Source organism: Pseudophryne corroboree, chromosome 10 (genome assembly GCF_028390025.1).
Source record: "Pseudophryne corroboree isolate aPseCor3 chromosome 10, aPseCor3.hap2, whole genome shotgun sequence".
NCBI lineage: Eukaryota > Metazoa > Chordata > Amphibia > Anura > Myobatrachidae > Pseudophryne > Pseudophryne corroboree.
The window spans coordinates 85,549,322-85,562,857 of record NC_086453.1 but is presented as its reverse complement, the minus strand read 5'-3'; the positions used below and the strand labels follow the sequence as shown (position 1 = coordinate 85,562,857).

Genomic DNA, 13,536 nt, shown 5'->3' with positions numbered 1-13,536 from the left:
AGCAGGAGCTGTGCAGAGATGTGCGCTAATGCCACCACAGCTGTGAATGTGTATGCAGTGACCATTCGAAAATATGCAAATGCTGCAGCCGCCAGGATTTGTATTGAGATGCCAACCATTGGCTGTGTACATGGATGCAACGGCGGTTGCAGAAAATATTCATGCACGCCTGCAATTTTGCCGCCACTCCCTGTAACCGCCCCCGAATTGTCCCCAACTGTCAAACACCAAGTAAACCCATTCAATCATCCAGGATAACAAGAACATCAGCAAAGGGTTGGTTCTATATTGGAGTGGGAGAAGGGACCTTCTGACGTATCTAGGGGAGGAGACACGTCACCAGGGGGAGGAGCTACGGGCGAACAGGGTACCCGAAAAGTACCCTCGCAGGCTCGCTTCGATCGCCACGCTTCGGGCTCGGTGGCTCGTTCCGCTCCGCTCGCCACCTGATTACTAAAGGTAATAGTTGGTGGCGTGGATAGTAGAGGAACTATCCCGCTGGCCTAGCTCCTCCCCCTTGTGTCGTAACTCCTCCCCCTTACGGAAAAGGTCCCTTAGCCCACTTGATTCTAGCATCTACCATCAGCAAAGTCTCTCCATCAGCTGTATAACTTCAAGTACCAGTATGTTCTGGCACGGCATTATACAGATTGTTGCCTCTACACTACAAATCCCAGTATGCCTAACGCACTTTGGCAGTGGCACGTCTCCTTTCCTATCCGCTTTAACGGTTTGCATGATGGGAATAGTAGTACGTTCGCCCCTTAATGGTTCCATTAGACGCCTCGCCCTCTCGTCAACTAGAACTACATCTCCCGGCATGCACTTCGCACGCAGGGTGACTCCGGCTACCACTTTGCACTCTGGGATATGTAGTGTAAAGTCCTGCCGCGGTCCCCCGATCTGCGCAGCGGCCAGCTACGCAACGGGACTACAACGCCCAGCATGCCGCGCATCTGCTAGGAGCCGCTGGAGCAGCGGGGTAAGATGGCGGCCGCTGGAGGGATGGGGAAGCTCCTTTTGTTGTAGAGCCGGGGAATTCCTGTAACTCGCCCCTAGCCGACCTAGGCCGCCCCCAGCGAGACCGACATCCAGTGCCTGGCGCCGGCGTGACTCGGTAAGTGCCGGTGGTGAGCGGTTAGGTGCAGGGGAGAAGGCCGGGGGGCTAGGAGGGGTCTTCCTGCTGGGGGGGCTGGCGGATGGGGCACCGGCTGCACCGTCAGGGGGTATTTCAAGTGCTGGGAACCCTCCATTTGTCCTCGTCATTGTCGCCACTGCTTGCTGGCCTGTGGAGTGGCTCTGGCCTATGCATCTACACATGCATTCTGCATTTCTCCTGATGTATTCGTAAATGACACCCACACTCCCTCCCTATGCACACAATTCACTATGTATATTATTACTATTATATGTAACATCTGTCATTTTCAGCCAGTGTGTGTATATCCCTCAGCAGCCCCCCTGTATGTGTATATCTGTATTGCACAGTTGTGATTTACGTGTGATTAGTTGCATTTGGTACATGACTTTTCTTTTTATTGCAATTTAATAATTATAACTTATGCTGTAGTCTGTGTGTTCTAATGGAGATGTAACACTGAGGCGGTTATTCAGCGGCTTCTTCCGTGACAGGGGGTTCACAGTGGCAAATGCAGGATTTTTAGAGGGGGGTTTCCAAGTGCAATCCACGATCTCCACCTCTGCGGAACATGGAATACCGTATTAATATTTAACACTATAGATTGGCTGTATCACACATTTAAATAATATAAATAAGTGGTCAGGAAAAGGTTAAACATACTGTAATCAATACACAAATATAACAGAACCAGTACTGCACTTTCTAAGCACATATTCTCCCACCTCAGGATTAGGTTCCTGTCTCTTCTTCCTGGTAGCAACTCTCCGGTCCATTGCACTGATTGAGGACTGAGAACCACATGCACTGACAGGGCATGTGCAGCCGCTCTGCTCTGTCCGTTACACTGCATGTAGTGTTCACTCTAGGCTGTTTTAGAAGGCAAAACCCGCCCTGCCCCTTTTGCGGCGCCTGGCTAGAACAGCCTCCCGCTTCCTGCCCTCCCAGTCTGTAAAGATGCCGTGCTCATGCGTGCGGCATCCATTCACGCATTGGGAGAGAGCTGGGGAAGCGTGCTGGGCACGCCCCCAAAAGTGACGTCGCCGGCCACAGACGCCCTCTATAGTAGCGTCTGTGGGCCGCACCGCCCACTAAAATGATGGGGGCGTTGCCACGCCCCATAATTTGCATGGCCGTGCCCACGTTTCGGCGCGCGCCAATGTGCCCCCGAACTCCGACGCCCTGCCCCTGCCTCATCCTAGGGGGAACACTAGCATGACGTGGCAGCAGCTCTAGTAATTGTATTATATACCATTGCTATTGTCCTAATTTGAGCCACTTTCCAAGAGGAGGGGTGTTTCCAGGCAACCGGAACCCTCCCTGCGTTTGCCTATGGTTCATGTGAGCTGCCCACCCCTCACACACAGAGAACCAGGTCAGACAGTGAGTCCCATTGCTGGGCGCTGGAAATTGGCAACTCTGCTATGTCACAAACCTGGTGTCACAGCGCCTTGGCCAAATAAGGAACATGGATTTTCCTGCTGTCTTGTCCAAAGCTGATGCTACACGAGGGCCAGCCATATGGACATGGTTAGGTTATTGCGTTTTAAGGTTAATAAAATAATGCATGTAGTATTGTATTCAGTGACCTCTGGCAGCCAGCAAGATACTAGGTGAGATCAGTCCAGTGGATTTTACGTTGGGTACACGCTTTGCGATACGCAGATCGTTCAGCCAACGGACAACATATCATGTAGGACATCTGTCCATGTGTACAGACAACCTGTGAACAGTGTCGACCCTGCAGCATCGGGAATGACAATATATCTTGCAGATATTTTTGTACATCACGTATGTACGGCCGATTGCCCCATATGCTGGCCGCAGTGACATCACAACTGGGTGGGCAGATTTAAATGCCCACCAAGCTGTGATGTATGGCTAAGCACTACGAGCGGCTGTTCAATATGTGTGTATACTTACTAGAATCGGCTGTTTGGCTAGCGGATCCATGGGTCAACAGGCAAGTCAGTAAAGTGTGTACCCAGAATTGGACAGATGAAGGTTTTCATGTCACTGCCAGGGATTACAATGGATTACTGATATTTGCATCATAATTGTTCAATATGTCAGTGTCATCCTGAGATTGATTTCTACTAGGCGCAGGCTCCAGGTTGCAGTAATGGCAGAAGATCATCAGAAACCTAACCCCAGAAAGCAAGATGGTGATGAGGAGGTAACACTGAGATCAGAGGATGAAAGCGAGGACTGCACCAGTATCTCCGAACATGATCCATCAGAAGCGTTGTGCCTAGAACACATCATTCTGGTAATTCTTCCCAAATCCTAAATAGTGCGGGGAGACATTTAGGAAATCAGATAACTCTTGTAAATAAGGATAGCATATAATATTGAGGAGCCAGTAGAATTGTTTTGTTTTAGTGCCAAGGGCAATGTGTCTATTCCTTGCACCAGTAGAAAAGACTTTTAACAGTTTATGCACCAAAAATGTTTTTTTTTTTTTTTTTTTTTGGCACATTGACTGATGGGGTTTGTCCGGCCCCCACTATAACCTATAGCAACCCATGTGATTCTAGCTGTACCTTTACTTTGTTTCCAATGCATGGCTCAGTCTAATTATGTGTGATTTATTTCATTCTAGAAAGCTTTGCAGCAAGTGGCGAGTGAAAGGAAGAAGACACTGTACAGAGTTACAGGTACTCGGCTCTGCAGAATCCCCTATTTTCCTTACATTGCACTAATTTGCTTATAAAGTATATATTTAGAATGTATGTGTAGGAGATAACTTTCTTATCTGATGAATGTTGGGGTAGCTGTTTATTTGGTATATTGCTGAGTTTTTACCGTGTCAGCCCGGTTTGAGCTGCAATGTGAAAGCGCCATTATGAATTTACAACAACCCGGTATGTCAACCCGTGTAAAAAGAAGGATCCTACATGGTTCGGAACCGGTTCATTTGGCAGTGTTAAAGCCTCAGACCCGGTATATTCAACCCGGGAATCTTAAAAAGGAGGTGATAGGTTGTCTCCATGCATGATGTCCCCAGTCTGGACCTGGAAATAACAGGCAGCAGTCTGTAAAACAGTCTTTATTTATACAGGTTGAGTATCCCATATCCAAATATTCCGAAATACGGAATATTCCGAAATACGGACTTTTTTGAGTAAGAGTGAGATAGTGAAATCTTTGTTTTTTTGATGGCTCAATGTACACAAACTTTGTTTAATACACAAAGTTATTAAAAATATTGTATTAAATGACCCCCAGGCTGTGTGTACAAGGTGTATATGAAACATAAATGAATTGTGTGAATGTAGACACTTTGTTTAATGCACAAAGTTATAAAAAAATATTGGCTAAAATGACCTTCAGGCTGTGTGTATTAGGTGTATATGTAACATAAATGCATTCTGTGCTTAGATTTAGGTCCCATCACCATGATATCTCATTATGGTGTGCAATTATTCCAAAATACGGAAAAATCCGATATCCAAAATACCTCTGGTCCCAAGCATTTTGGATAAGGGATACTCAACCTGGGTACTGCATTCACAGTGCTACAGTGCTTGGACAATATGGCAACCTGGAGTGATGATGAAGTTAGGGAGTTGTTGAGGATAAGAGGGAGGCTGAAATCACCAACCAAATTACAGGGACTGTAAAGGATGCAATAACCTATAAAAACATCACAAAGATGCTTGCAGCCTCTGGTTTCCAGCGTACCTCACAGCAGGTAATCAATAAATTAAAGGGCCTTAAAAGGAATTTCAATAAGGACCACAACTGAAACAGAAGTGGTGCTGCCCATATGGAGTGGCAATATTACGAGCAGTGTGCCACCATATTTGGCCACACAGCACTTACGACACCTGTTAGTTTATCCTCCAGCCACATGTGCTGTGTCGGCCATGATGGCTGCACTACTGAGCACTCTCCAGCCCCTCCTTGTAATACCTTTCAAACCTCATCAGTGTGAGACAGAAAAGTCTATTTAAAATGACATCACACTGTTTTCAATGGGTGAACCGGGTTCAGTGTGAAAGGTACCAACCCGGGAATAACGGCTCCAAAATGCAATGTGAAAGGGGTATAGCGTGTTCAGAACCGGGTCGGAAGCGTGTTCAAAAGCCGGCTCATTACCGGGTTAGCGATGTGAAAGCTGTATCAGTCTTCTGTTACACAGGACAGCTTGTTGAACTAAGTAATAATGACTATGCCCCTGACATGACAGGGAACTAATTAACTACAGTACTATCTGTATCCCACATATTCGTAAATATGCTGCAATATCCACTAGAACAGTAGATTAGAGTTATGGGCTTGTGTGGTCCTAGTTCATCTATGGAAAGTTGGAGTCTAGCTTTAATGTAACTGTGGCACAAATACAGTCATTTACCAACCTTGGATAATATGAGAGACTTTGCATGTCTCCCTTTTGTAAGTTTCCCAAAATAATAATTGGTGGCGCATAATATTACCATTGTGGATCCCTCTGTTCTGAGAAATGACTGGACAATGCTGCAGACTGTGACAGAGGTGACAACAGCTGACCTCCCTCCCGTCCAGGAATTATACCAGTCAATGGTCAGGAAGCGAGCTGAGAAAATCGGGCAGATATGCAGCACTCAGGTCACAAACTGTTTGAACCGCTTCCATCAGGCAGACGCTACAGGTCCATTCCCGCGAAGTCGACCAAATCCATTAAAAGCTTCTTCCCACTAGCTGTCCACCAGCTGAACAATATATATAAAAAGTCTAACATGTATAATATGTCTAATATGTCGAGTCTATCGTACAGTTGCAATGTGCAGTATGAACTCATATGTGCTATGTATGCTACGTTTTCCCCCCTCTTATGCTATGTATTCCCCCTTCATGTTGCTGCTTGGCGATGCATTGTACCGCAAAAAATTCCTAGTGTACATGAGTGCACCTGGCTAATAAAGCTGATTCGGATTCCTCAAAGTAAAGGCAGATTTTGAGCTCAAAGTACCTCACTTTTGGCGTTTTGAGCTACTTTGAGCTCAAACGCGGCTAGTGTGTATGGCTGTGCGGTGAGCGCTAATGCGCGCTCCATGCATCATTGCTGGGCGCCGCCATCCGTCGGGCTGTGTTACCAGCTGAGTGAACCACTTTCCATAGTCTCCTACTGTGGAAAGTGGTTCAGCCCCCGTGAACATCGCTGGGCACAGTGAAATTCGCTCAGTGTGTATGCACTGAGCGTTTTTCCTGTCAGCGATGTTCACATCATCGCTGTGCATACACGCTGGGCAGAAACGCCTAGTCTGTATACACCTTAAGAGAAAGAAAAGACGATTTTTTTTCATTGAGTTTTAGTACACCAGTAGCTACATTTCTGAAGCCATCCCATGAAAATATGGGGCATGTTGTTAGAGTGTAAGCCACTGGCAGGCTGTAAGAACCAGCTTTGTCATTTCATTTTTTCATTGGTTTAAGTCTTCAAACTGCTGTTGATGATGTGCAGTGCGCAGAAAGTTTTACAAAACTCCTTCAGAGCTCGATTTTCACTCATCCAATCTTCCATTTCTGCCTTCACACAATATGCTGTGAGTCTGCCTCTGTGCCTGGCAGCCACATTATTTATTGTGTGTCATCTCTGTGCACTGTGACATCCTCCCCATCTTCACCAGTCTCCCATCACATGGTATGCTGAGAACCTATGGCAGCTGTACTTATTTTCCATCCAGTTAGACAGTTAAAAGGAGATGCTGATGTTTGAGTACAGCTAAGAGCTAAAGCTATCACATGCTTTAAAGGTACTTAACTTGTTACAAACGCACACACATGCTTCATATCATTTAATTGTACTTTCATTTATTTCTGTCAAAAGAACATTTGAAGTTTAAATGAGAAAGATTGTTTAGAGCGGAGGTTCTCAAATGCGGTCGTCAAGGCCCCCCTAACGGTTCCGGTTTTAGGTATATCTATGGTTTAGCACAGATGGTTAAATCAAATAGACTGAGGTGCTTATTAAGGGGGTCATTCAGATCTGATTGCTGGGCTGCTGATTTTGCTGTCCTGTGTTCAGGTAGTCGCTGCCTCCAGGGGGAGTGTATGTTCGCCATGCAACACTGCGATGCTATGTGTACGCTGAACTGCTAAAATCCAGTGTGTGCAGTCTCTGCGCAGCCCAGGGCTTACTCCTACAGTGCGATCACATAAGGTTGATCGGGGCCGGAGCTGACGTCAGACACACTCCCTGAAAACATTTGGGAACGCCTGCGTTTTTCTGGATACTCCTCGTAAAGTTACGACCCACAAACGGTCTCCTGTCAGTCACCTCGCAAACGCCCTCGCGATATGATTTTTTGCACTATGCCGTTGCTGACCAGCGATGCCGGTTGTTAATGGCCGACGCGTGTGCGCATTGTGGTGCATGCGCGGTTAGTACCTGATCGCCCGCTGTGCGAAAATGCACAGCAGCGATCAGATCTGACTGACCCCCAAAGTCGCCTGTGTCCAAGTATGCATAAACCTAAAACCTGGACCGTTGGGGTGCCTTGAAGACTGCGTTTGAGAACCTCTGGTTTAGAGTATAGAACTAATTTGATTGGACCTACAGGTCTATAAACAGTGTGTAACAGCATTGCAGAGTTTATGAATATGTACATGCCTTTTGATACATGCAAGTTCTAGTTAAAGAATGTTTATCTTTTTATGTTCCTAATCCCTGTCAAATAAACACATTGCCACAGTTATCAGTCACACACAGCTGGTATCAAGTAATTGTATAGCTTTGAATTGAAGACCCTGATAATGTGTTAATGGCCTTATCCCCTGTTTCAGGTAAATGTGTACAAGACCCTACAGAGTGCTCTAGATATTCCCAGGGACAGTTGATTGACAAACGCTAAGAGAGCATATATATATATTTAAGGACCTGTTTCCCTAAGTTACGGTACACCTTTATGGCTTCCCAAACTCAGAAACATCTGTACAACAGTGCTGGGGAATACAAAGTCCTATTATTTGGGTTAATATTCTCTGCAGACAGTTTGCACACACTTATTAATTTGTATCTTTGGGGGTCATTCCGAGTTGATCGCTCGCTGTTTTTAGCAGCCGTGCAAACGCTGCGCCGCATGCGCATAAGTGCTGGATTTTCACTTAATCGCAGTGCAGCAAACATTTTCAGCTAGTGATCAACTCGGAATGACCCCCTTTATCTCCTGACCTTAGCAAGTATCCCTGTGTTGATCTACCATCTGTTTAGCACTAACCTCTGTTGTTAGTTTTTGATATGAAGCTCCAGTGACTCAGTAAAGGGAAAAAGTATTTGGATCCTCTTCAAAAGGAAAAGGGCCCCGTCTTTCCCCATCCCCTCTAAGCCAAAAGGCACCAGTGATGGGAAAGAGGAATCTTCAGGTTCCTCTTAGCTGAAGCTTTTAGGGATCCTTTGACGTTCTTGACCTCCGGAGCCAGCTGTTTATGGAGTAAGAGTCTTCAGGCTTTCATCTGCCGAAGGCTCGTAACCCCTTTCTCCTCAGTGGTGGCAGAAGCTTACCTTTGAGGGACCTAATTCTTCAGCTCAACCCAGAATGATAGAGCCTCAGATGACTTGATTAGAGAGCTGCCCATTAAGGCCCCCATACACAGGTGCGATTTGGCCTGTTTTTATCCGATTCCGACGGATCGTTCTCATAAATCGGATGAAAACTGGCCAAATCATCTGTGTTTGACATGAGGTCGGACACGAGAACGCGCATCGGAGCAGACCCTACAGATCCTATGTGCAGCACATAGGATAAATCGGATTTACTGCCATCAGCTGCACATCGCGGGTGCTTTTTCAGCACCTCCGATATATCGCATGCATACCCACACAGGATCAGGAAGTGACGCAGCATCGGCTGCTGCTTTTTAATTCACTGTTAAGCCACCCTCCCTTGCAATGAGGGCCAGCCCATCACGTAAATCTGATGAGATCTATATGATGCAAATCGCATGTAAAAATGGCACATGAAGTGCCAGATCTGATGTAGCCCTCCCAAGCAGCTGCCGGGGAAATCGGGTCAGACTTGTTGCTTAGACAAGTCTGACCTGTGTACGGGGGCCTTTAGGGTCAGCACACAAACCGCCCTAAAAAATGGGAAACCTACACAAAAAATTGCTCAAAAAAAAAGGGGGGAAAAAAAAAAGGTGTGGTGAAGGTGCAAATATGAAAGTGCAAAATAGGTGCCATAAGGGTACTAACCTCTGTAGCCATACTCTGCATACAGTTCCACATTTAATTTCCCTTGCATTCTCCTGACTTCCCTGCTTTATTACAGTGAGAGAGCACCTGCTGTAGCAGAGTTCAGCGCTGTGCTGTACAACATTATAATGAAGAAGGAATTCCCCATTGATGTTTGATCTGTTGTGTCGGCTGTGATAGATGTTACTGGTGCTCAGGATGCCGGTGGTCACATGACTGACACCTGCATCCTGACAATGAGAATGTCGACAAGAGATGGGGTAATTATTTTACCCATCCCCTGTAACCTTCCCTAACCCTAATCTGCCTAGATTGGTGGCTAGGGTTAAGACTCCGGAGACTTGAAGGCCCATACACACTAGACGACGTCGCTCTATGAGCGACGTCGTCTAGTGTTTCCCGAGCCGGGCGGTTGGAGGCTGCCCTTACACACTGAGCGATGTGACTGCTCATATCGGTCAGTGACGTCACGCAGCTGCCAGCTGTGTATGCAGCTCCTGGATGACAGTCCAGATCGAGCTTGTATGCACTGCCGACAGCGACTATCGTTGCCATCCCACGGGGCCGCGCATCGATTGTTGCTGGCGGCATGCACACTGGCCGACAAAATGAGCAATGTCGCTCAGGAAGGGGGGAAAATTAGTGACGTCGCTCATTTTATCGGCAAATGTGTATGGACCTTAATAGTTGGAGGTTGGCAGTTATAACTAACCGCCCTCCCCCCTTGGGCCCTAACCCTAGTGTGGCTATGCTGCAGGTCTGGAAACTGTATGCCACATCTGGTATCACTAGACGGTGAAGTGGAATTAATGATGTACTAACTTGGGGTTTATGATAGTGTCCTTAACCACATAATGCAGGAATCAAGATAAAAGGGATGCATTTGAGCAAAACAATTCTGCCAGTGCTGGTGGGAATAGTGTAGTACTGTCTGTGATTGTGCTTATAGCTTATGAATTTGCACTGGGATCCTAGCTCATCCTGTAATTGCTGGCACAAATAACAAGTCGACCAATTGCTGGTTCTACATTTACCACTGTGCCATACTCCCCTATCTGAGTGTAATTTCCCCTCTCCTTGTTTTGTTAAGTCTGTTTTTTTTTTTTTTTTTATGAATTCATGTCAAGTCAATAAAATGTTATAAATATTAAGGGGTATATTTACTAATTATCTGGTTTTAGAGCCAATAAATTAGCTATTTGTGGCAATAAAAAATTTAACATTCCTCTGCATGTACTAAAAATCACATTCAGCGACAGAGGCTCTTAAAGGAGCCCATCCTGCGTTGGTGACCACAGCGGATATCTGCTGCAGTAATGTCACTTCTCCTAAGGGAGCTGCTGACCATGCATGTGTGGTGGTTATTGCCCTGGCAGCCCGCGCGTGAAAGCCCTGGCAGCCCGCGCGTGAAAGCCCTGGCAGCCCGCGCGTGAAAGCCCTGGCAGCCCGCGCGTGAAAGCCCTGGCAGCCCGCGCGTGAAAGCCCTGGCAGCCCGCGCGTGAAAGCCCTGGCAGCCCGCGCGTGAAAGCCCTGGCAGCCCGCGCGTGAAAGCCCTGGCAGCCCGCGCGTGAAAGCCCTGGCAGCCCGCGCGTGAAAGCCCTGGCAGCCCGCGCGTGAAAGCCCTGGCAGCCCCACACTGGGAGGTGTGATAGATATATATATCTATATCTATAAGTTTTAGAAGCCGCTAACCATATTTCTCTTTCATCCACTAGGGGATACTGGAGATCTCAGACAGCTGGGGTGTGAAGGATGCAGACCGGAGGTGGCACAATCTAATAAAAAAGATGATGCACAGCTGGCTCCTTCAGTTTGAAAAATTGTGCTGGAAGTAGCAGCACAGACAGGAGCTTTTAGCTCCATGAGGAAAATATTTTTCTAAATCTTCTTCCTTCTGTGGCCGATCCAACCTGCTTAAAGGAGGGTGAAGACTCCCATGAACTGTATTAACCACTTAACTGACGATTTTCCCCTAAAAAAACGCTCCGAAATTGTTGGGGTTTTTTGATGAGTGAATTAGGTGAAGAACATGAATATAACCCTATCCAAAATGATTTTAGTTAAATAAAATAAAAATGAAAATCGGCAGCATGGCAATCAGTAGGGGAAAGTGCAGGGAGGCAGAGGGACCTTCCGGTCCCTCTGACAGCAGCAGCGGAGGGAAGTTTTCCTTCATTGCCGCTGCTAACACTGGTTATCTGACTGGTCGCATCCTGTGCGACCAGGTCAGATAAAGCATTTGCAGGCATGGCCGCATCTGATGTTACCATGCCAGGCAAGTGGTTAACAGTTCCAATGAGACAAAGAACCCGTTGGAAGGGATCAGCATCTCACTCAGAAGATTCCTGAAGTAAAGTGAAGTGAGTAATATGATATGGATAGCAGTAGTAATAGCAGCTTTTCTCTCCTAACGGTGCTGTGTATCATTCTCCCTGCGCAGCAGAAATTAGTCACGCTGTATAGACTTACAGGGACCAGGCGGCGGGGCGACGCTTGCAGGGAGGAGGACACTGACAGGGCTCCGGAGTGGCGGTCAGCCTGCGTTTAGTGAGGAAACCCCACAGGGTCTTGCTGGCAAGTGAGCCACATGCGCCAGCGGGAGAGCTGTGGAGCATATAGGCCTGTACCGCAGGCGGCGGAGGACGTCTCGCGGCGGGCCCGCTGAGTTAGTAGCGGACGACACGCGGGGGGAGATGGGGGCTACAATGTGTTGACATTTTCAGTGGCGGACATTTTGATTTTACCAGGTAGACGTGCATTTAGAGCAGGCAGTCCTTTCTTAGAGGGGAGGACTATAGAGAGTATAAGGGCTAAATTTAGGAGTACTCTACTTCAGCATTCTGTCTGGACGCTTCTAGATCCCCAAAAAGTTCAGTTAATTGTCCAATATCCAAGGTTGTCATGTCTAAGTGGGAGGTTCTGCCGATTGTGTATGCCTCCCTGACTAGATTGTCAAAAAAGACAGTTTTAACGATTCCAAACGTGACAACACTAAAGGATGTGCCAGATCGTAAGTTAGATACTGCCTGTCCCAATTTGGAACCCGCACCAAGCCTATTTACGATTTGCAGTGGGTAAGACGCATTATCAGTTCAGAGCTCTCCCGTTCGGCCTATCATCAGCCTGGAGAGTCTTCACAAAGATCATGGCAATAATGGTAGCAAATTTGAGATTGTTAGGGATAACGATTATACCGTATCTGGACGTCCTTCTTATCAAGGCTCCCTCTCAGGACCAGTTGATCCGGGATGCTCAGATCACTCACAAGTTTCTGATTTGACACGGCTGGATCATAAATGTCAAGAAATCCAATCTGCAACCAATGCAGAGGCTTCAGTTCCTGGGCCTCATTTTAGATACGATTCAAATAAGGGCGTTTCTTCCAGAAGACCAGATTTGAGACCTGAAGGAGATGGTACGTCAGGTTCTACAAAACCAGACGGTCTCTCTGCATCTTTGTGTACGCCTTCTAGGGAAAATGGTAGCATCCTTTGAAGCGATCCAATACTGCAGGCTAAACTCCAGACCTTTTTAGCGGAGTCTAATTGCTCAGGGGGCAGGCATGCATTTACTTCTTCACCGAAGGATTCGCCTGTCGCCCCAGGCCAGTACCTTCTTAATTTGTTGGTCGGTCCACAAGAATCTAGCGGCAGGGAAGAGGTTTGGAATCTGGGATTGGAAGATTTTGACAACAGATGACAGTCTCAGAGGTTGGGGAGCTGTATTAGACAGCCATCAGTTTCAGGGAAGATGGTCACCGCAGGAGAGCAGTCTCCCAATAAATGTACTGGAGCGAAGAGCCATTAACAATGTAATTCTGATGGCAGAAGACCTAGTAAGGGCTCAACACATGAGAGTGCAGTCGGACAACGTGACGGCGATAGCTTACATAAACCGTCAGGGAGGAATAAGATGCCATATGGCTTTTAAAGAGGCGACAAAGATTCTGTCTTGGACAGAAAATCGCAACATAATCCTGTCAGCAGTCTTCATTTCAGGAGTGGAAAATTGGGAAGCAGACTACCTCAGTCGTCAAGATATGCACCAGGGGAGTGATGTCTACACCCACAGGTATTCGAGGCAGCAATACGAAGGTGGGGTCTACCGCAGATAGACCTGATGGCCTCTCGGAACAACCATCGGCTGCCAAGATATGTGTCCAGGATGAGGGATCCAGCAGCAGTTGGACGCGCTGATGATTCCCTAGACATACGAACTGGTG

General features: G+C 47.0%; 1 protein-coding gene across 2 annotated transcripts in view; it reads left to right on the top strand.

Moving 5' to 3' along the window:
* The first annotated feature begins 854 nt into the window (after positions 1 to 854).
* SCAF1 (SR-related CTD associated factor 1) overlaps positions 855 to 13,536 on the top strand; it is a 210,739-nt gene continuing 198,057 nt past the window's right edge. The window contains exons 1-3 of one of the 2 annotated variants that reach the window (XM_063942567.1): positions 855 to 982; positions 3,239 to 3,407; positions 3,741 to 3,795. In XM_063942567.1, the coding sequence (XP_063798637.1) occupies positions 3,261 to 3,407; positions 3,741 to 3,795 (202 nt within the window). In that variant the 5' untranslated portion in view covers positions 855 to 982; positions 3,239 to 3,260. Of the gene's footprint in view, positions 1,118 to 3,238; positions 3,408 to 3,740; positions 3,796 to 13,536 lie in introns of both variants that reach the window. The other variant, XM_063942566.1, reaches the window with a different exon arrangement.